Source organism: Gopherus evgoodei, unplaced genomic scaffold (assembly GCF_007399415.2).
Source record: "Gopherus evgoodei ecotype Sinaloan lineage unplaced genomic scaffold, rGopEvg1_v1.p scaffold_34_arrow_ctg1, whole genome shotgun sequence".
Classification (NCBI taxonomy): domain Eukaryota; kingdom Metazoa; phylum Chordata; order Testudines; family Testudinidae; genus Gopherus; species Gopherus evgoodei.
The window spans coordinates 410,831-433,485 of record NW_022060016.1 but is presented as its reverse complement, the minus strand read 5'-3'; the positions used below and the strand labels follow the sequence as shown (position 1 = coordinate 433,485).

Here is a 22,655-nt window from a genome sequence, read left to right as displayed (position 1 = left end):
AGCATCAGCTTAGAAAAAAGGATAATTCATATCTACCATGTGCCGACAGATGAATAGACAGACAGCTCAACTGCTAACTGGGTGATTTTGCAAGGATTCCGTGCCCAAGGTGAAAATTAATATCCTCAAACAAAAAAAAAAAAAAAAACCATGAGAACTACTCTACAGTTGAGTCAATGTTTGTAACACTGGATTTGACAGGGAAAGAAGGGGTTTTGCTGATTTCCAGCCTTGCCCACTGAAGTGAACTCTCTCAAACTTTTTCTTGAGGAACTGAAATGAAATATTCTGCAGTTATTTCAGCTGACAGATCGAGAGCTGGGGTAGATTCTAGGTCAGTCTGCTCAGTTCAGTCCTGTTAGCCCCACAGAAGACAGCTGAATACACAGGGCAGATTTGGCAACTGAAGATAGTTTTTTTGTGTTAGCTTCATAGCCAGCATTCAGAATAGAATCACAATTTTAAAGGATTGCAAGGTAATGGGAGAAGTCAGTTGCAATGAGGGAGAGGAAGTTGTGCAGGGAGGATAGGAGACCAACACGCAAGCCCACAAATGCACACAGTGAAGCAGCATGAGTTTAGCTGCAGTGTTACAGTTAGAAAAAAAATCAGCTTCTGCTCATGCAAAGTTTTTATTTTTCCTTGTGCAATTATTCACTACACTCAGCAAGAGTCGCTTTCTGTTGACATTAAAACATGCAGCAAGACTTCCTGTTTCTTTCGACAAACAATACAGAAGTAGGAATTACTGCAGGATAAACCCTGAACTGCCCTGGCCCCTCCCCTCTTGGGCTAGCTTTCAAAACCAAGACAGAATGACCCAGAAATAAAAACTTTTATGGCAACATGTACTGTACACACAACACTGAACAGGAGTAACATTCCCTTCCAACCAGGTGCCACGCCCACCACAGCAAGTGGCCTGCTGCATACAGGATTCACCCATGCTGTAGAGTCTTCTGCCTAGTCTGAGACAGGATTAAACTAAACAGTCACCACAGAAGGGTTTGCTAAGGTTACTAATATACCAGACGCACAGAACTAAATTTTTGGCTACCCATGTGACGTGGGAATGACTGTCCAGTCCAGCTCTTGCCTCTTTGGGCTGCACCCGAATGACAGTGTCTGACGCTCCTTAATAGCTGGCCGTAGCACAGCACTATAGTCCTGTGGGTGGGGGGAAAGGAATGGGGTGTATTTCTCAAGCTAGCATGTGCAGTTGACAAAGGAACGGGAAAGGAGGAGATAGGAAGCGTCACTTCACGCTGTATCACAACTGCCAGCTCCTTGCAGAGCTCTGGGGACTGAGGGGGGCCCTGGGAAGTATTTCTGCCAAGACGTTAGACACAAGGGTCATACAGCTCTTCACTGAAATAAGCAGGAGACAGAAGTGCCAGCTTGTGCTTGCCACATTTCCCAGCTCCCTGGGGGCTAGGAGAGGCCAGAGAGTAGCAGAACCTGTTCTCGCAGCTCAGGCCACTGGGGAAAGTCACTGCACCTGTAATCTCCCAGCCTAAAGGAGGGCTCTGGGCCTGCTGGAGATACTCAAAACTCAGGCTTCTGAACCCCTGCAGGGATCTGATCACAGGCTAGGGAGGGGAGGCAGTTAAAGACTGAGGGAGAGGCTCTCCCCATCCCCACTCCTGCTGGTACTGAGTCTGAAATCCCTGCCTGGGATGGGCAAGACCTGTCCCATCAAACAGTGTGGGGCAGTGAGAAAGGATCTGTTCGAAACAGCAGGAATTAGGAGGCAAACTGACTTGGTGCTGTCTTCTGAAACCAGCGTGAAGCGCATCACAGCTAAAGCAGGTTTAAGATCTTAATCGTACAGAGTAATTTTTATACAATTAAATATCTGAAGAGGGAACAAGAGGGATGGGGAAGGGTGTTAGACCATCGCACCAGGGCAGGAGCCTGCAGGCAGGTTGGGAAGCTCCACGGACCAGGAAGTCATTGTTTGGCCCCGGGGGAAATGAGCTATTGTCACGCCAATACGTCAGAGCAGCTGAGACAGGTGGTTACAGCCGCACATCCTGTGTTTGTTTAGCAAAGTTATGCTCTTTGGGTTGTGGGGCAAAAGGGTTACGAGACAAGGGATAATACGTCACTGAAGTACGAATCTTTCTCCTCCAGGCCCCACCCTCCCCACCCCAAAGATATCCATGCAGACTTCTGCAGAGGAAAGAGTTGATGGTGACAGGAAAGGAAGGGATGGGGTTTAACGCAGGTCCTCCTCTTCACCCTGGATGGTTTTCTTGATACGGAGGAGCATGGTGGTGAGCCACTGGTCCAGCCGTGAAATGGAATCATACTCCTTTACCTGGAAGGTCAGGGAGAGAATGATCAGAATGAGTGCTATACACCCAGCTGTATTCACCTGGTGGCTGGTTAGCACTATGCAGCAGGAAACAGGCCACTGCAGTAGATACACTTTGGAGCCTGGAATTTCCTACAAGGAACAAATCCACTCAGGGTAAAACTCAGCTTCTCTTCCCCATGTTCTCCTTAGTCCTTAACTTCAAGGAGCTCTACTTAATGTTTCTAGGTTCCATGTTGTTAACCCAACTGGTGTTCTGAAAATTTAGAAAACTTCCCCTCTCCCAAGGTAAGCCCACATATAGCTTGTTATGGGCTGATCTGCAGAAGTGCCACATTCCCAAGAATCCTGATGAAGCCAAAAGGAGCTGCATCCTGTGCTGACACAACAGGAGCCTGGACAAGGAAGTCAGGCTTTCCTGGGGGTGAGTAGGGGAGTGAATTAGTAACAGCCCTACAGAGAAATCAGGCAGAATATCTGCCTGATCCATTAGTCTGTACCAAGGAAAGGGAAGGAGCTCTGTGGCCTGGTCATTTATGGCAAGATGGGATTAAGTCCTTGAGAACACACTGTAGCGCGCAATCCACCAACTCTGGGACTGGCTAGCACAAGTGATCACACAAGCAGGCTCAATGTGCCCTGTTTCTGACAAGGACTCCTCACACCCACGTGTGCAGCTCCTACACTTGTGTCCCAAGCAGACACTTCACATCAGTCTCTCTCCGGTGCAGAGCTGTGTTAGAGGCTTCCCTCCCTGCTGCACTTACAGAGTCGGTGTAGCTGTCAATGTTCTGTTCTTCATGAGCTTCCAGTAGCTTCTGTGAGGGGGAGAAAGGAATAAGGATCAGCACAGATCTGGACTAATTTCCACAAGTCGCAGGAACTCCCAGTAACCTGCGGCACCTTTGAGGCTTAAGCCAGGTCACAGGTGCAAGCAGAGACCCTGTAGCTAAAGCCAGCCTTATTATCGGGAAAATTCAACTGGCTGACAGGCAGCTCCAGTTGAACAGCTGCCCTGTGTATCAGGATTGGATCTGGCTTTTTATTTTAAGCACAATCGTTTATCAAAGCAACAGATTCAGAGCACTGTCCGCAGGAGGGGAGGAGCTGCCCTAGCAGTCCAGCACTCTGCAAAAGTCCCAGTTCCGCACTAGCCAGCCCACAGGGGAAGAGAACTAGTCCAGGGGCCTCTCAACCCACCTGGGGGATGGGTAACCCTCCTACTGCCTTGCTGCTTAGCAACGCTGCAGTTCAACAGGCTTCCTGCACACTGGCTTCACAGGTAGAGCAGGATGGCTCCTCATCTTGCTAAAGACAGGAATGGATTTTGGTACGGAACAGCTGGACTAGAGAGCTGGGGATTCTGAACAGCTGGACCAACAGAAGAGCACTTCATGCTCTTCAGACCAGCAGCTCTCAGCCAGGGGTCCGGGGCCCCTGGGGGGACCATGAACAGATTTCAGCCAGTCCGCCAAGCAGGGCCAGCATTAAACTCACTGGGGCCCCAGGCCGAAAGCGAAAGCCCCTCCATGCAGGGCGGAAGCTGAAACCTGAACAACTTAGCTTTGCAGGGCCCCAGACAACTGCCCTGCTTGCTACCCCCTAACACTGGCCCTGGCTTTTATATACAGAAAAACAGTTGTGGCACAGGTGGGCTTTGGAGTTTTTACAGAATGCTGGGGGTCCTCAGAGAAAAAGGTTGAGGACCCCCACCTTAGACCGTTAGAAGAGTCCAGTGAATGTTAGTGGTGGAGTCATTGCACTCTAGATTTGCAGACAGTTTGATTTTAAACTTCCCCATCCGGCCACTTCTCACATGGGTCCTCCCAAGGCACAATACTCTGCTTCTGAATTGGGGGAGGAGCAGGGAGGTGTGAACCACCAGGCAGCGCAGGGACAATAAGGAAGAGTCACTCACTTTAACCAGTTTGCACTCCCTGGAGTCTGAGAAGGCTGGGAACATCTCTTCATATTTCTGTATGGCCAGCTGGAAAGACAGAGGAAGGGGAACAGATAGCTCAGTGGTTTGGGCACTGGCCTGCTAAACCCAGGGTTGTGAGTTCAATCCTTGAGGGGGCCACTTAGGGAACTGGGGTAAAAATCTATCTGGGGATTGGCCCTGTTTGAGCAGGGGGTTGGAAGGGACCTCAGGAGGTATCTGGCCCAATCCTGATGTGATTCTGTGAGAGCCCTGCCTGTGGCTCGAGTGACTGCTCACAAAGGGAGCAGGGGAACTAGACTGCTTGGACAGGGCTTTGAGGGGTGTTTACAGGTGGTCACTCCGGTGGCAACAGAGCTTCCCCCCCCCCCACTTCATTGTGGGTCCCTTTAGGGGCTACCCTTGCTTGAGGTGTTTACATGGACTGATGAGGTGCTGGTGGAGCAGGCCCTTGGGCCCGCAGCCTCACGCCCTGCTCAGCAGTGGCTCTGGAGCACCAGACCAACCTTTGCGTTGAGCATGTCAATGCAGAAGTGGCAGAGGGCCGCCTTGAAGAAATATTCCTTAGCACTGTACTTCAGCAGGGGACTGTCCATCGCATTAGTGCCCACCTGCAACACAAAGGGATCAGATTCCTACTGAGGGGTGAATATTTGGGCGCCTGTCCAGGATGTACATGAAGCAGGGGGACCCCCCCATCTGAATCCTCATCCTCTACACTAGGACAGGAGTGGCCAGCTTCCCGTACACACCTGCTGCCTCCAACACACCCAGCCCTGCCATGACAGTCTGCAGACACCTCACTCAGACAGTGCTGTGAGCTCAGAATGGACCTTAACATAGTGAGGCATTTACATAGCTATTCCCATCCACCCTACAAGAACCACAGGCAGACAAAGCCAGCTGGGATCTCCACAGACCTAGCCTTGGGGATTCTGGATCTTCCCAGGAAAAGGAGGGAAAGGAGACACCATGAGGTGAGCATACACGTCTGCCCTTTAAACACAATTAAGAGTCCCAGACCTGCTCATAGATCTCAATGGCTTTCTGGTACTGCTCCAGCTGGGCTGCGTAAGTGGCCACTTTCAGTAAACATTTGTTGGCAGAGCTGCAAAGAAACAAAAATGGCAAAACAGGCTGATGGCAGCATCCCGAAGGCTGCGCTCCCCGCTGGCCATTTGCGAGGATCGTGAAGTGCACTCCCTTCCCGAGGGCAGAGCGCTTAGTGCGACGTGAAAGACAGCACTGCCTCAGATCCTCAACCAACCAACCACACAAATGCAGTTTTCTTTTTTGCCCCCCAGCAGCAGGAGACCCCAGGATCCCTGCTTTAACACACACCCCATTACCATTACAAAGGAGAGCTTCCTACACCCGAACTGTCCACAGGATCAAGCAGCCCCTTTAGGCGCATTCTGTTGATCTGCCACTGGGCCCAGGTGCCTAAGGGTTTGCTCAGTATCACAATGCCACTAAAGAGGGGGGGAAAATGAGCGGTGTCTGCATCGTACCCTTTATAGCAACAATCACTGCAGTCAAGTCCTTTCTAAAGGCTCAGCCGCAGACCCAGCTGTGCACCAGAGGGGGGGAAGCAAAGAGGCACAAGGAACCGACCTGACCTGCAATGCCAGAGCCCGTGCAGTGGGACAGCAGCTCCAGCTGGGCTGCTATTCATCCTCCCAGAGGCGGGCAGAGCCGTGGCCCAACCCCCCCTCACACAGGAGCTAGAAAGCTCCTAGGCTGGCATAGCTACATGCTACCCCTTATTGGGCTGGATTGTATGGTTACAATACCACCTCAAGGGAGCTGTGCTGGCATGGCCACCCATATGCCTACAGAGCACGGGCATTAAGGCATGGCTGTTATGCTGTATTCTACAGCAAGAGGAGGCAAAGCAGCAGCTGATTTACCTGTTGGATTCTTCCCCTTTGTAGTAATCAGCAGCTTGCTCATAATGGGCTATCGCCTAGAAAGAAAGCAACACACCATGAGGGCACCCCAGGCAGTTTGCTGGCAGCACTAGCGGAATTGAGAGACCACAGCACCGCATGCCAGAACTGCGGAGAACCCTACACACAAAATCCACCCATGCCTTCAGCCATCTGTGAGGCAAACTCCAGAACACAGGGCCTGAGCTGAGAGGTGTCGCTCATCAACCAGCAATGGAGTCCAGGGTCACAAAGAGCCTGTGGCTGGAGCCTCACTAGAACCTAGAACATCCATCCCCATCTGGCACTCCTGCAGTTGCGGCCCCAACCAAGACAGGCACTGCATGAACACAGAGTCCCTGCCCAAGAGAGAGATTACACAATCACGCCCCCGTGCGCGCGCGCGCACACACACACACACAAATTGGGACCAGAGATTAACAGACTCTGGGCACGGCATGCAGGAAGATTTTGGTGGAGGCAGGAACTGACCCCAGGTCTCTCCAGTCCCCGTTCGGTGCCTTAACCACAAGGCCATCCTTTCTCCTCTTGTCTGACCTAGATCCATTAGACATATTAAGCTGGTTTTGTAGCTCTCTCAGAGTCAGTACTGAGAGATTGCCATGGGACCACAGCCCACCACCCCGGTGACAACCCCAGCACTCTGGATTTTCCTCCCATCAGCTCCCAAGCAGAATTTTACAAGATACACACCCCCACCCTGGCTGTGACGTTGCACTCCATATGCTTTATGGAAATATGCTTGTGAGTATGACATAACTGGAATATGCTTTAAACTAAACTAAATACCCCTTGTATGGTATCATTAGAAAGCTTGTAATCTGAGTGTGTTCATCCTATCTGCTTGCACGTATCATTTCTATGTCTGGAGTTAGAAAAATAAAATATAAACTTGTATTACTGATGTAAACATATTAAGTGGAAGCCATTAAGGGTGCTTCAGAATCAAACTGTGAATGAGGTTATTTACTTGCAAGCCTTCCTGAGTACCTGTGGGCTGGGGGTAATGAAGAATGAGGTCTCACAGGAACATGTGACCATGTCACCCGATACTGAAATCCATCTTAAATCTTGTACTTTTCCATTTAGAAGGAGGGGTGGGGGCCAAGCACAGACAAGAGCCCCACCTTGTGCCACAGCTATAAAAGGGGGTGGAGCAGGGGGCTTGTCACAAGGGGGCTGCCAGTCATGAGAAAACCCCTGTTTACCACCTGAGATAGTATTTTGGTTTTGCTTAAGTCAAAGTGAAACAGGTTTAAGCTCAACTGAAAAAAGCCAAAGTAGCTGTTCGCATGGGTTTGATATACGCAGCGCCAGTTTGTGTGTGGGCAGCCCTACAGAACCCCAAGGCAGCAGCAGCAGTTCTCCCGCACAAGGAAGAACGTTATTTCTCCTGAATCATTTCGTCTTATAAAAGAGAAGGAGCGATCCTAGGGGCATACAGCCGGAGCTGACGGCTCCTCTGGCGCTCAGACACCCACATGGGCCAGTTACAACACAAGCCATGTTAAGGGGCTGCACAGATTTTTTGGTAGTTCTTTGCCAGCGTCCACATTCCAAACGCCTGCGATTTGTTCCAGCTGGTGAATTTTTAGTTCTGCTTCTGTTTATAAACATGGTGTCCTCCACAAGGGGAGGCTCACAGGACCCAATTCTCCACTGCCCTGCAACTTGTGCAGTCATTTACACCAGCATGGAGTGCTGCCATTCTGATGGGCTCGTGTTTTCCATCCATGTTGCGCTCGCGAGAGTGACCACAAGGTGCAAAACAATAGAGAACCTGGCCCGGAACCAGATCCAGCTTTCAGGCCAGCTGGGACCAACTAATATGACCTCAAAATACATCACCAGTTGCCAGGGTTCCACCTGGGTTTAACCTCAGAACATATGGACACCCAAGGCAAGACCCATACCCCTAGGCTACCGAGCCATTGGCATCCACCCCCAATCTCTCGCTTCTGATATTGACTGGTACCACCAGCTTCAGAGGAAGGTGCAAAAAACATAATGAACAATTATGACAACCTGCTACAAAAGTATCTTCCAACCCTTCCCCCTTCTCCCCCATCAGTTAGCAATTGGCTTAGGTCCTGCAGCAGGATTTATATTCCTAATTACCAAGAAGTTACTCTAACAGTGGGTGTTCTAATTAGTCATGAGTGTGTCTAACGGGATTCAAACGCAGGATGAAGCTCAAGTCCTCGCAAGGCTGCACATCCGACACAGCAACACCATCAGGCCAATCACAGCAGACTGTTTGCATTTAACCTATTTCTAGATAAGAGCTACAAGGCAGACTGATTCCCCCCCTTCCCGCAGCATCCTCAGGGCTTACCTTTTCTATATCCACCAACTCCGTCTCATAGATCTCCGCTATCGATATGTGATGCTTAGCGGCGATGGTGAATCGACCCTGGAAGAGGAGAGGGAAATTAACACAAGTCCACTGACTCAGCAACTTCAGCTCCTGTATCTTTGCACTTGTGCTACACTTGCAGTGGGGAGGATGCACTGGTGAACTCAGGGAATTCCCCACTGGAGTTCTCTGAATGGCATCACAGTGGGTATAAATACATCTAAAATGGCAGCTGATTCTGAAGTTGCTACAAACCCCTCTTTTAAGTCCAATACCGGCTTCATTCAGCTGGCAAAACTGCAGCAGGCCGCCCTGCTCAGTTCAATCCACACACTGGTTAGGACACAGGCTGAATTATATCTAGGGTATCCATTCACTGCTGTACTCAAGTGCTAGGCTATTAGCCAGAGGCACCCTCTGCTTCTGCCTCAACTTGGCCAAGAACACGATGGCTGAATCACTGACTCTTCCAAGCAGTTCCATGGTACTTTTAGGAACCACAAGTAATCAGGGTCATCTGATCTGGCTGACAGCACTTCCAGCAGCACAGAGCTACAGGGCTGAGAGCCCAGTGAAGAGCACCAGCTACTGGATCACCCTCCCTTCTGCAGCAGAGAGAAAGTTCTGTAGTTTGGTCCACAGACATGGTGGGACAGACTTACCATGTCTGTGTAGATCTCGATAGCTCTGATCAAACAGTTAATGGCCTCTGTTTAAAAAAAACAAAACAAAAAACAAAAAACTTTTTTTAGCATAGTAGCTTAGAGAAATGAAGCTGTTCATTAACTCTTCTGACCTGCCTGAAAGTGACAGCCAGGTGTTTGTTTCTAGCACAACCCCTCCACAGAGATCAATAGCCACTTAAGAAAAGTCGCTGAGGCTGTAAACCTCCAGAGAATTGAGAGCAGGGGACAGATGGTACCATGGCTAGAAGGGGCCTGCAGAGGAGCTAATGAATCGAAGATTTTCTCTGTAGTGGTGTTATTTCACACCCTGCGCCCCAATGTCTCATGCAGCTGTTGTCCAGACCAGTCCAGCAAAAGAAAGCCTCAGGGACCAGAGCACAAGGCTGCAATGAGTGAGGTGACCAGGAAACTGCCACCAACTTGGTTAGGACGGTAGAGATTACTAAGCACACAAGAATCCTGAGGTATTGCAGTCAGCCATCGACCAGACGCTGCCTGCGAGGAAAAAGCTTTAGGCGCTTTTGTACATTGTACCCGTAACATTTAACACTGCAGCACTCCCAGGACCCCTGGGCTCAGACACTTCATGAGACACAGTCCGTGCCCTGAAGGGACAAGACACAAAAGGGGAAGTGACTGGCCAAAAGATCTCACAGGCAGGTCAGTGGCAGAGCCGGAGCAGAGCCGACTTGGCTGGACATTCAGCACGGGGCCCTCTCCTCCAGACCATGCTGCCTCTCTACAACCGTGAAAAGATGGAGCTGGAAGATGTGCACAAGCTACCAGTTTATTTGCCCCAAACAACGAGCTTTGTTCAGGGTTAAGGACTGTTCATGCAAAGCTCACCAGCACAATCACTAACATAAGAAAACCAGGTGTCTCCACAACACTTCATGGCCCCCGATCCTTCAACCTGTCTCCAGGCAAGCGAACCCTGCATTTCCACAAAGCCTCAACAATTCAGCTAAATCAGCAGTGGCCCCTGCAAGACTAGGGCTAAAGTTCAGAGTCCACTTGAAATAAAGCAGAGAGGATTCCCTGCTCTTCAGACAGGATCTGCCAGCCAAAAAGATACGCCAGGAGCTCAATAGGGACTATGGACACGGCCTTGTCTTTGGAAGCCATGGCCAGCAGCCTGCTCTGGCTGAATATCTCGCAGCGCTGTGAGCAACACAAGATGGCTCCTTCACTACTACATTTGCTCTAGTACAAGAGGAGCTTCTCTCACCAGCATTCTCCAGAAAGACGTGGGGAGGGTGTTTTTCAGCACATAAATGCCAAGCTCTGACAGGCAAGTTTTTCTTACTGTTCCCAAATGGCACTCGCACTGCTCCCTAGCAGGAAGCTGACTGACTAGAAATCAACCCTAGGATAAGCAGATGCAGGCTGCCTCTAAACCAATAGGTGTTGCCCCGCTGTAATCTTAGGCTGCTTTAGTCCAAGGGGCCTGGAAAGCTAATGCAGGCTGGGGGGAAGGACAGAGACTGGGAGTAACGCGAGACAGGGATGTGGGTATTTACCAATGAATCAGGTCAGGCTCCATCTGCAAGTTTTTAAAAGGGAGAACTACAAGTCCCACTTGGGCTGGACATAGGAATCATTGGGTGAACCTCTCTGGCCTGGGTAAGTCTGGGCATATCATAACGGTCCCTTCTAGCCTTCAAGTTATGAACATATTTCCTCAGTGCTGTGAGCTCTGGCACCTGGCCATTTAAGCCTGCCAGACACCTCATTTCTGGCCTGTACATTGACTAAGGGGGCTCTCTTCCCCTCACCATAACTTGGAAACTATCACTAGGAAGAAAGGGCAGCTGCCCTTGTTTCTTCTCCAAGCTACGGCTAGCCAGGCCCCCAGTGCTGTCCCCACAGAGCCAAGGATTAAGAGGAGAACTTGAGCTGGTAGATTTGGGGGCTGCCTGCATGTCCAGTTATTGACACCTCTAACGCCCAGGGTTAGAACCAGGTTCTTTGGAAAGAAAACTAGCTGCACCAAGCCACATGAGCAGGATCTCTCCTCCTAAAGGCAGGCCAGACTTGCTCTGCCTGTCCAGTCAGCTCACCAGCAAAAATGCCATGATGCTAACCTTGATGTCCTGCTACAGGCTGGGGATGTTGATGCTCTGAGCATCAGAGTAGAGGGCATGCTCCTGCTGGTGTTCCCGCAGGGGACAAGGAACTGCAGTTCCCAGGAATTGATACACTAGTTACATGCACAAAATTGGTCCTTTTGCCTGGTGTAGGATATCCTTAGACAAACAGCGTTCATGTCTTCTTAAGGGAGCTCTGCCTGAGTAATGGGATTTAGCAGAGAGGGGGCAAAAATAATCCCACTAAATGAGAGGAAAAATACATCAAGCCCACTGGGACGGGCTCAAATCCCTCTCCCACCATGCCCAGATACCATCTCCCAAAAACTACTCAGGAGAACACACACTGGCTGCTTCGCGGAGAGCCATGTGGCTGGATAATCAGAACACAAATCTCCGAAAGATTAGTGCAAATCCCCTAGAGGATTAATCTGTTGTCTCCTCAGGTTACTTCATTATCTTTTCTCCAGAACCACCACCCAAGCGATCTAAGCTGCATGTGCAAAGCCCCAGCTCAGATCAACCTGGCGTAAGTTATCACCCTGAAGCACGCAACATCAAGTAGAATCCCTCTTGCGCTGGTGACTACAAATAGAGGGGGACACTGCAAACTGCCTCTGGAGAGACTTGCAAAGAGCCTCCACAGGGTCTGCTCCCACAGAACTGCCTGCAGGATATATGCCCTTCGACAGAAGAAAGATTTAAAGAGTAGTTAGTTCTAAGAACTCTTTCAGTTCTCTGCTGCACAGTGAACATTTGTGCAGAGCAGTCCCTTAGAAGCTTAATTAGGAGACTTCAACGCCTTTTCTGCATGGCCACACAGTGCATCTCTGTAGGCTGCCCAAGCTACCTCATTTTCAGCTGCACTTCTTGCTATTAGCTCTTTTCATAATGTTAACTAGCCACAAGAACTTCCACGCGGAATTGAGTCCTAAGCTCCTGTCTTTTTGCTGGTTAGGGTCACAACCAGTGTGACTCTGCCATCTGTGAAAGGAGGACACGCTCCCAGGGTGGTAGGTCAGATTTTATCAAGGTCCCCTCCTGAGCAAGCGGTGGCATGCCGGCTTGCATCCTAAACAGCTAATTCCACACCAGAGAGAGAGGAACTCTGCAGCAGTCCAGGCACTGCAGAACATTCACTCCAGCACAAAATTCCAGCTGACCAGTTAACAGTCACAGCAGAGAAAGCCCCCCCAAGCACTCAGTCAGAGCAGCAGGAGCAGTATACCTGGAAGCTGTTGCAATATTCTAGTAACAGGTTTATACAAGCGTGATACAATTCACACACACACACCCCCAGAGTGAGGGGTGGCTCTTAGAACAGCAGCACCACTGGAATGGGTTACCTAAGGAGGTGGTGGAATCTCCTTCCTTAGAGGTTTTGAAGGTCAGGCTTGACAAAGCCCCAGCTGGGATGATTTAGTTGGGAACTGGTCCTGCTTTGAGCAGGGGGTTGGACTAGATGCCTCCTAAGGTCCCTTCCAACCCTCAGATTCTATGAACACAGCAGACAGGCTCTTCACGTTGCACAAGGATTTCCACTGAACTAGGAATCTCAACGTGTAATTTGACAGGCACACTGGCCAGTGGGGTTTACTCCCTCAGGCTGCAAGCCACATAAGAACATCCATGCTGGGTCAGACCAAAGGTCTATCTAGCTCAGTATCCTGTCTTCCAACAGTGGCTAATGCCAGGTGGCCCAGAGAGCATGAACAGAAACAGGTGATCATCAAGTTATCCATCCCCGTTGCCTATTCCCAGGCTTCCGGCAAACAGATGCTAGGGGACGCCATCCCTGCCCCATCCTGGCTAATAGCCATTAATGGATCTATCCTCCATGAATTTATCTAGTTCTGTTTTGAACCCTGTTATGGTCTTGGCCTTCACAACATCTTTTGGCAAGGAGTTCCACAGGTTGGCTGTGTGAAGAAATGCTTCCTTCCGCTTGTTTTAAACCTGCTGGCCTATTAATTTCACTGGGTAATCCCCTAGTTCTTGTGTTATGAGAAGTAGTAAACAACATTTCTTTTACTTTGCACGCAGAATAAGTGCATTGATAACCTTTGGTGGTTAAGGATGCAAGAATTCTTTCATGAGTGCTGGCTGGTGAGTCTTGCCCACATGCTCAGGGTTAACTGATCACCATATTTGGGGTGGGATGGAATTTTCCTCCAGGGCAGATTGGCAGAGGCTCTGGAGGTTTTAGCCTTCCTCTGCAGCATGGGGCATGAGTCACTTGCTGGAGGATTCTCTGCAGCTTGAGGTCTTCAACCACAATTTGAGGACTTCAATAACTCAGACATAGGTTAGGGGTTGTTATAGAAGGGGTGGGTGAGATTGTGTGGCCTGCATTGTGCAGGAGATCAGACTAGACGATCATAATGGTCCCTTCTGACCTTAAAAGTCTAAATCAGAAAATGAACATTTCCACAAGGGGTCTGAAGTCTCTTTACCTCTCTTCAGAGGGATCTATAGGCCACGACATATCTACAGCTGGAAGGTGGGGTGCAAGTACAGTACGTGAATGCAGCTAAACATGTATTTTATATAGTCCCAGTTGATCAGTGCATTTTATGGGGTTAGTGAATCCTCACCATTGTACAAGGACAGACAGATGGAGTTACTCAGAACCAGCAGACTCTCAGCCTGCCAGTTTGTAGCAGAGCTTCAAAAAGAACCTAGGGGGAGTTCTGATTCCCAGCCCCCCTGCCTCTCCTCCCTCGCCATGAACAGATAGAATCCAGATGTCCCGACTCCCAGCTCTTCCACCGTATACAGCAGAACCTATTCCTCAACGTCCTGGAAAGCAGAAGAGGCAAAGCAGCAGCGCTGGCGCCTACCTTGCGGGTCAGCTTTCTTGAAGGCATTGCAGCATCCACAAAGTTTGGTGGCCGCGTCCGTGCTTGCTCTGCAGCTGCAGGTGTAGCTGTGCTGCCTGCAGAACGGCATTCCCCGCAGCTGGAAGAGAACCAGGAGAGTGATGAGCAAAACCCCAGCCAATTCCGAGATGCCTGAGGGTCATTTCACAGACAGCTTCCTTTTTTTGAAGCGTGCCAGATAGCGAGCTAAGGAAGCCAACATGAAGCAGCATGCACAATGTCTTTGCCTGCACAGAGGGGCTGTGTTGCAGCACACTTCATACGCAAGCTCAGGGAAAATCAGTTTAATAGCAGTACCAGCTGCCTCTTACGGCATGTTTCCTAGCCGGTAGTACCCAGTTCACAGGGAAAACCAGAGAGAGAACAATCAACAAGGTGCTGCTTAGAGAGCTCCTCCCCATGGAAGAAGCCATGGAGCTCATTCTCATGCCGTGCGAGCACCTAGCCAGCCATGGGGCCTGATTTTCAGAGTTTGCTGATTCTTGCAGAACCCACTGACTTCATGCAGGCCGTTTCTGAGTACCCAAATATGAGGCCACTGTGGCAGCGTGTCCCTCCCCTGAACACATGTCCAAATTATGGACTCTGCTGCCCGTGCTGAAGACAGGGCTAGCTAGTGGCAACAAAACTCAGAGCCGAGTTACTGCTCTGGTCCTTCAAGGGGACCCTACCCCTCCCAAAGCCCACACCAGCATGGCATGGTTAACAGAGACAGCAGCGTCATAGCAGGCATACGTACCACTCAGTTCTTGGCCAATTTTGAAGCTGTTTGCTGCTCGAGAGGCGGGGGCATAGATATCGCATGCTTCTTCTATCTTGGAGGAGCCCCTGCAAACAAACCAATCAGGGCACCACAAACTCACCACGTTGGAAAAGCCCCAGTCCTCCACTCACATCACTTGCAAAACTCTGCTCCAGGGAACGGGTTTCTCCTTTTAGTGGCAGAAGGTCCCATGCCCTACAAAGAACGGTTTCTCCATGGACACTGGCTAGAATGTTGGCTAAAGGAGCCCCTACCTCTCCAGATGCCAATTCAGGAGAGTTACCCCTCGAGTCTTCCTGCCTCCAAACTCCAGCAACTCATTCCTGCAGCCATGAAGGCTAGACTCCCGCCAAGGACAGGAAAGCTTCTCAGGGACCAGTCATTAAAAGCCCAAAAAACTCCAGAACCCTCTAGCTAGAGGGTCAATGAGAAACAAGCCCTGGAGATGCTCCAGAGCCCACCTGAAAGCTTTGCCAAGTACCATGCACACGTGATATTCCACATGTTCAATGGGCCACCTTGCCAACTCCCACTCACTTTCAGTCTGTTCTCCAAAGACCATAAGAGCCGAGAGTAAACGAGGCTGATACCCCATGAAAGCAGTGTCATTTACACCAAGTAAAATGGAGTCAAAGATTCAGAGGGCTCAACTAGTGGGGAGGAAAGGAAAAACATGTGTCTTGAATGAAGCCGTCAGCTCCCATCAGCCAAGCCCTCCTCCCATATCTGTTCTCTGTTGCTAATCGAGAACAGATGTTAGTGTGGGATGGCCAAAAGCTACTGATGAACAACCATAGATCTTAAACCAGCTGCATGGCTCCTAGAAATAGCACATTGCCAAGTGTGGGAGGTTCAGCTGCCAACTGCCGAGGCAGCCACGATGCCAGTCAAGCTCAAGAAGCGACTTTCAGTCTGCCTGTTAACCTCAGAGGGGAAGTTACAAAGCTGGGGCAGAGTTAGCCTGCTAAGATAAATCGTTCCAAATTCAGGCATTGTGGCATGCAGGCACAGTCCCCCCAGCTGCTGTTAGTTTTGCTAATGAACATGTCCACCTATTGAAGTTATTGATTCTGACTAAACACCCTAGACACGAGGCCACTGACAATCCAAGCTGCATCATGTCAGTGAGGTTTGTTTTTTTTTTAATCAGAAGATCAAAGAGTTTATGCTACATTTTTTCCCTCTGTTCATAGCTCTGCAAAATTAGAGGTAGCAAGAGACCATGATGCTGGTAGCAGGGAGCTGTTTGCTGGCACATCTAGCAAACAAAGTGAAATAAAGGCATGTGTCTATTGTCCTCAGAGTCTCACCACTCAAAATTTGTTTGCTACACAAGTGTCACCCATTTTAAAGATGATAGAAACAGAGGTAAAGTTTGGTCTAACATCACAGTGAGACAGGGGCTGAGCCAGAAATAGGACCTAGTTACCCCACTATCCAGTTCCTCTCTACCCAATGTGTGGCTAGAACAAGTATTCTGCAGAAGTTTTAACTTTCTTACAATTTATATCCTGGGATACAGATTGTCAGCTGGCTTGGACCAGCATGCTTTGTTTGCAATCAACATTCTGCTTTTACATTACAAGCAAGCAGTCCCATGTCTCCCCCAAAGACCGGAGTTTCATTCCATTTGAAAATTGCTTGCATATGGCAGACGGACCTTGCCAAACTGCTGGTCAGAGCTAGCAAGAGTTCCCAGTAGTTTGGATCAGCTTGAGGGACAAAATTATCCCTCAATCTTGAGCCCGTTTCCAAAAAGGGCCAAAGCTAAAGGCTATATGGTTACCATGGAATTCATTAACTCAACACAGGCAGCCCGATGGCTGGTCATTTACACCAAATAAATGGTCAGTGTGCTACATTGGGATTATACCAGAATAGGAGTGTATTACACTCACTTAACACTGGTGTTAGTGGCAGGGTGCAGGGCAGTGGAGAACCTGGCCCACAGTTCCTAGCAAAAGTAGGAAAGACAACTAACTAGCTAATTACCAGCTTAGCTAAAGCTATAACCTGGAAATGAGGTTTTCCACAGTATCTGAGGAGTTCACTACTTGAGGTCTTTAAACCATGATTTGGTGACTCCAATAACTCAGACATAGGTTAGGGGTTTGTTACGGGAGTGAGGGGTGAGATCCTGTGGCTTGCATTGTGCAGGTCAGACTAGATGACCATAATGGTCCCTTTTGACCTTAAAATCTAACTCGTTTACTCTCCTGAAATGAAGCATTTCAATTCCAGCAGTCAGTTGGGCCCTCTGTGCTGCCTAGTTGGATAAAGAGAGTCTATGCATTTGTCCAGTTCTTTAAGTGGGCCCTTAAGAACTCTGGGCACCTGGTGCTGTGTTGATGGTGGCAACGGTGCATGTGTCCCCTGGTCTCCTGGTCATGCTATGCACAGCTGTCTGCCTTGCAGCAGTACTGCCTGTACAGTTTGTAAGGTGCTTTGAGATCCTTTGAGCTGAAAGCAGCTATGGAAGTGCAAGGCTGCTGAAGGTTTCAGCTGTATCAGAAGTACCTCTGTCACAAGGAATTCAATGTTAGATCAGTGCTAGACAGAATATTCCCATTACATATTTCAGCGCACAAGGTTTTACCTCCATCCCCTCTTATGTTGGAGCCTCCAACTAGTACCAGAGCGTGAAGACGTTGACAGAGAAATTGATACAGTTTAGAGGAAGGGTGACCTTGTGGTTAAGGCACTGGACTTTAACTCTGGAGACCAGGTTTCCATTCCACGTGAAACAGAAATATTGGGTGATCTTCATCTCCGGGCCTCTGCTTCGCACCTGTGAAACAGGGATAACAATCCTTCCCTATTTCACAGAGTCCTTGTAAAGAGAAGTAACAGATGCAATCAAGAAGCACTCACACTATACTGACAGATAGAACAGACATTGAAGATAGCAATGTCCAGCATCCAATCAGGAATTAGCATTGCAAGTTAGGTCATTAAAGGAGACTGCTACAATGCTCTACAGAGAAGAGCAAAATTTAGACTGAGGTTTCAAACCAACAGCACGAGTGAGTCTGGATCAGCTTTCATGTTTTATTTACAGATGCAAGTTTTAAGCATTTGACTAATGGCAAGCAGACAAGTTAAATCTGAGCAATAGTATTTTGTAAATAGTGAGATTTTGGGGAGTATATCTTGTTCATAGCAGAATGCCATTACCATTGTGCTAAATGCTATCTGATGTTATGTACCAATGACTTGTTTAACATGAGTTGAAAGCATCTAACTTTATGATGCACACTAAAAACCATCACTAGGGAATTTTAGTTGCTAAAAATGTCCTAAAGGGTTTTCAGGGGATAGATTTTTAAAGTCACCTAAGTCATTGAGATTTGTGTTTCTGAATCTTAACAGGGCTTGCCCCCTAGATTCCTTGGGTTTGGTTTTTTTAAGTCCTCCTTCAACTTTATCTTCAACTGTCTCTCAAAAATAAAAGCTTTGTATAAGTGTCTACACACACACCACAAAACATTTCTCTATCTATCTATGTCTCTTCCCTGTTCTGCTATTTCTCTAAACTGCCTTTTTGCGTACACATTTTGTAAGAGAAGAGCTGCACACAACAGTACTGGGTCACATGCCAGTAGAAATCCAGGTTCCTAGAATCAAGAAATATTGTCTTTGAACATTAGATTTAACAGGCAGAATGTGCAGCATTCTCACTTGTTATAGGCAAAGAATTTTAGAAGGCATAATTTAACAGCCTCTTTTGGAGTTTTCACTTTCCTATTTTATTATTAAGAATCATATTCTTCACATCAGCCACCTCCTCTCTCCCCTCTGGATAGCCAGCCTGCCAGCTTCTCCAACCCCCCCCTCCCCTTATTTGTGCTGATTAAGAAATCGTTATCTATTGCAGCTCCCTGCTCTGGAGACCTTGGGAATCTAGTGGCCCAGATGAGAGAAAACAATGTGCCCTGAGTCACAAGAACTTTGTCACTTGCTCTTGTATGCCCTCACCCAGCCCTACTCCTCTGGCAGCTGCTGCTTCAATTGAGAATCCGGCCTGCAGCACAATCAGAGGCACAGCTAGGACAAGCCGCAGAGGCGAACTGAATTCCCCCATAGGGCACAGGATTAAAGCTACTAGCTGTGCTAGCTTCCAACTAACCCGATCTCCCCCAGATGGGACTGCATTTTAAACCCCACTCCGCACCAACACACATGTGATTTAGCCACGTGCAGCATCTGGCCATCCACTGTTTCTAACACACACAGCTCAGCCATTCCTATCTGCCTGGGGAAAACAATGCAGGATTGCTGCCTATAGAATACCTCTGGCATCCAGTCCAGTTTCTAGAATCCCAAGCAGGTATTCTGCAGTAACGGGTCTCACTGCCAGCAAGCTCTCCCTGCAATTTATCCTTTATTTCCCCCTTGGTTTTTATCAGTCCTACACATTGCCTGTGTATCATGTTAAATTCCCCTCATTATTAATGCATACACCTGCCTATTTACGGATGTGCCCCTTAGTTAGTGGTTGCTTTGCCAAACTACACAGGCCTGATCTTTCCTCCAAATCCAGTTCCTCCAGGCCATTGATTATTGCCGTTCTCCTCAGACCTCCCTTCCAGTCAGTCACTTATGTCCCAGAACTGACCATAACATCTCAGCTACAGAGTCACATAGGGGGAACTATCACATACCTTTCTCTAGACATGCTGGCTCTGCAGTATACAACCTCAAAATTTGCATCGGCTTTTCTTTGGCAGCCCTAGCACATTTCAAGCTCAGATCTAATTTGATGCTCACTGTCACCCCTAAATCTGTCAGCCATTACCTCTTCCTCAGCCGTGGTAAGCCACTGAGTACTCTCCTAACATGCACTTCACTTCATTTACAGAGGATCTTAAGGTCTGTCAGAGGGTATGTCTACACTACAAGCACTACAGCAGAAGAGCTGCAGCAACACTAGTGTAGACACTTTCTACAGTGACAGGAGGGGTTCTTCTGTTAGGGCAACAAATCTACCCCCTCAGAAGAATTCTTCTGTCCACCTAGTGGCATCTATACCAGAGCTTAGTTGGCTTAATTATCTCTCTCGCGGTGTGAATTTTTCACATCCCTGATAGACACAGATAGGTCAACCTAAGTTTTAGGTATACACCAGGCCTAAGTGACAACCACCACCTTGGCAGACACACAGGGGACTGAACAAAGAACCTCCAGAGTGAAAAGAGTGAGCTGCTACAGCTTGAACTAGAGCACCAAGCCTCCTTGGCTGGAGCTGTAACAGACTCCTATCCTCCACAGATTGGGATCTATAACGAGGCTAGGAAAGATCAGAGATGATGCGAACTGATGAAGAAATATTTTCATCAATAACTGAAATCTGCAGATAGACAAAGAAAGAAAAGTGCTGCTTGAGAATATATTAGAGTTTGATTTAAGGATATTTATTTTGTGATTTGATGTGATGTTGACAATGTATGGTTTAAGGTTTACAAAGTGTGAGTTTAATATACAGTCATTAGATGATTAGTCTGATCCCCCCCACACACATTTCCTGCAACTGTGAAAATTAAATTAAATACTTAGAAACACTGATAGTCATCAACAGTATAAAACAACAAACATCAAGTTCTACCAAGCCTACCTATATTGCAACACCGCACTGGTTTAGATCCAATGTGCATGGACAGATGTATTTAACACAAATCAGTTAAGACAATACTTTTAAAGCGTCCATGCAGGGGTTAGGAGTTTAGAACTAGTACAAACAGTCTAAACTCACAATGACTTTTACCAACACAATCCAGGCATAAACCACTTGAGAAGCATCCACTAAAAATGCATCAGTTCAACATCGCATCACTTTATTTCAGTGAAGCCTCAGTCATGGACCAGGACCTCCCAGTGCCAAGTGCTACACAGACACAGAACAAAAGGACTGTCCCTGCACCAAAACAGCTTCCAGTCCAAGTAGTAAAACTGGTGCAACTTCGTGGTTAGACCAGGCCTTGCTGTCTTTTCTGCCCATGCTCTTAACTTCTGCAGCCACACCAAAACACCCCCATCCTGCCCACAATTGCACTGCTGTGCTACCCTTCCTTACATGTCCTCCAAGTTAGCAACATTTGATTGTTCTGAGTCACTCCCCAAGGGGATTGTCACACTAGGGAAAACACCCAGACAAAAGTACAGGTCACCACCAGAGGTAGCCATGACAAAAGCCACTGTGTAGATGGGGCTCATGGCCTGCACCCGCAAACTCCTCCTGCCCAGCCCGATCATTAGGGGTCCCGTTTCACCAGACAGGCTCGCCCTCCTAGATAAGGGGAGCTATGTGGACAAATCCAGGCTGGGAACTCCAACCCACCCCCCTCTCGCAGGTCAGGGTGGGGCAAGCACTAAGCACCTGCAGATTAGAAGTGGGAGGGGGGGAGACTTGGCTAAGGAAGGTGTGAGAAAGAAACACCCCCCCACACTTCCCTTTAGAGAGGAGAACCCCACCCCACCCCCAGCAGAGGCAGCCTGCCCTAGGAGGGAGGGGAGTTGCCCTTGCAGGGCTCATAGAGAGGGAGGATCCTAGTTCCGGAGTCACCGAGGGCTGTGATCTTCCCTGCAGCCACTTCTCCCCGCACACCGCGACACCACACACTACTACCCACCCCCCACCTCACAGAGCCCCCCCGCATGCCCCGCCCCCCAGCTCCCCCCCCACCTCACAGAGACCCCCCCCGAAGGCCCCGCCCCCCAGCTCTCCCCCCCCACCTCACAGAGCCCCCCCCGCAGGCCCCGCCCCCCAGCTCTCCCCCCCCACCATCAGAGCCCCCCCCGCAGGCCCCGCCCCCCATCTCTCCCCCCCCACCTCACAGAGCCCCCCCGCAGGCCCCGCCCCCCAGCTCTCCCCCCCCACCATCACAGAGCCCCCCGCAGGCCCCGCCCCCCAGCTCTCCCCCCACCTCACAGAGCCCCCCCCCGCGCAGGCCCCTCCCCCCGCCTCTCCCCCCCACCTCACAGATCCCCCCCCGCGCAGGCCCCGCCCCCCAGCTCTCCCCCCCACCTCACAGAGCCCCCCCCCGCGCAGGCCCCGCCCCCCAGCTCTCCCCCCCACCCACAGATCCCCCCCCGCGCAGGAGCCCCGCCCACCAGCTCTCAGCCCCCCCCCCACCTCACAGAGCCCCCCCCGCGCAGGCCCCGCCCCCAGCTCTCCCCCCCACCTCACAGAGCCCCCCCCCCGCGCAGGCCCCGCCCCCAGCTCTCCCCCCCCACCTCACGAGCCCCCCCCCCGCGCAGGCCCCGCCCCCCAGCTCCCCCCACAGAGCCCCCCCGCGCAGGCCCCGCCCCCCAGCTCCCCCCACAGAGCCCCCCCCGCGCAGGCCCCGCCCCCCAGCTCCCCCCACAGAGCCCCCCCCGCGCAGGCCCCGCCCCCCAGCTCTCCCCCCCACCTCACAGCGCCCCCCCGCGGGCCCCGCCCCCCAGCTCCCCCCCACCTCACAGAGCCCCCCCCGCAGGCCCCGCCGGCGGACTCACCCGAAGAGCCCCGCGAAGAAGGACTGGGAGCCGCGGACCTTCCTGTCGGCCTCGGCCAGGAGCTGCAGCGCCTCCTTCTCCTTCCCGGCCGGGTCCATGGCGGGGGCGGGGGAGGAAAGCGGCCGCCTCAGCTGTCGCGAGCGCCGCGCCCCGTCACGTGATGGCGGAAAGGCCGGCGAGCGCCCTCT

The 22,655-nt window shown here is 50.2% G+C and overlaps 1 protein-coding gene across 1 annotated transcript; it reads right to left on the bottom strand.

Moving 5' to 3' along the window:
• Positions 1 to 613: 613 nt before the first annotated feature.
• Positions 614 to 22,632, bottom strand: NAPA (NSF attachment protein alpha). The gene is given in 12 exon segments (XM_030544377.1): positions 614 to 2,320; positions 3,085 to 3,135; positions 4,236 to 4,304; positions 4,763 to 4,867; positions 5,280 to 5,364; positions 6,167 to 6,222; positions 8,541 to 8,618; positions 9,224 to 9,270; positions 14,175 to 14,232; positions 14,234 to 14,292; positions 14,953 to 15,041; positions 22,468 to 22,632. Coding segments are annotated over 12 exon segments (897 nt in total). The 5' UTR covers positions 22,566 to 22,632; the 3' UTR covers positions 614 to 2,218.
• Positions 22,633 to 22,655: the final 23 nt, after the last annotated feature.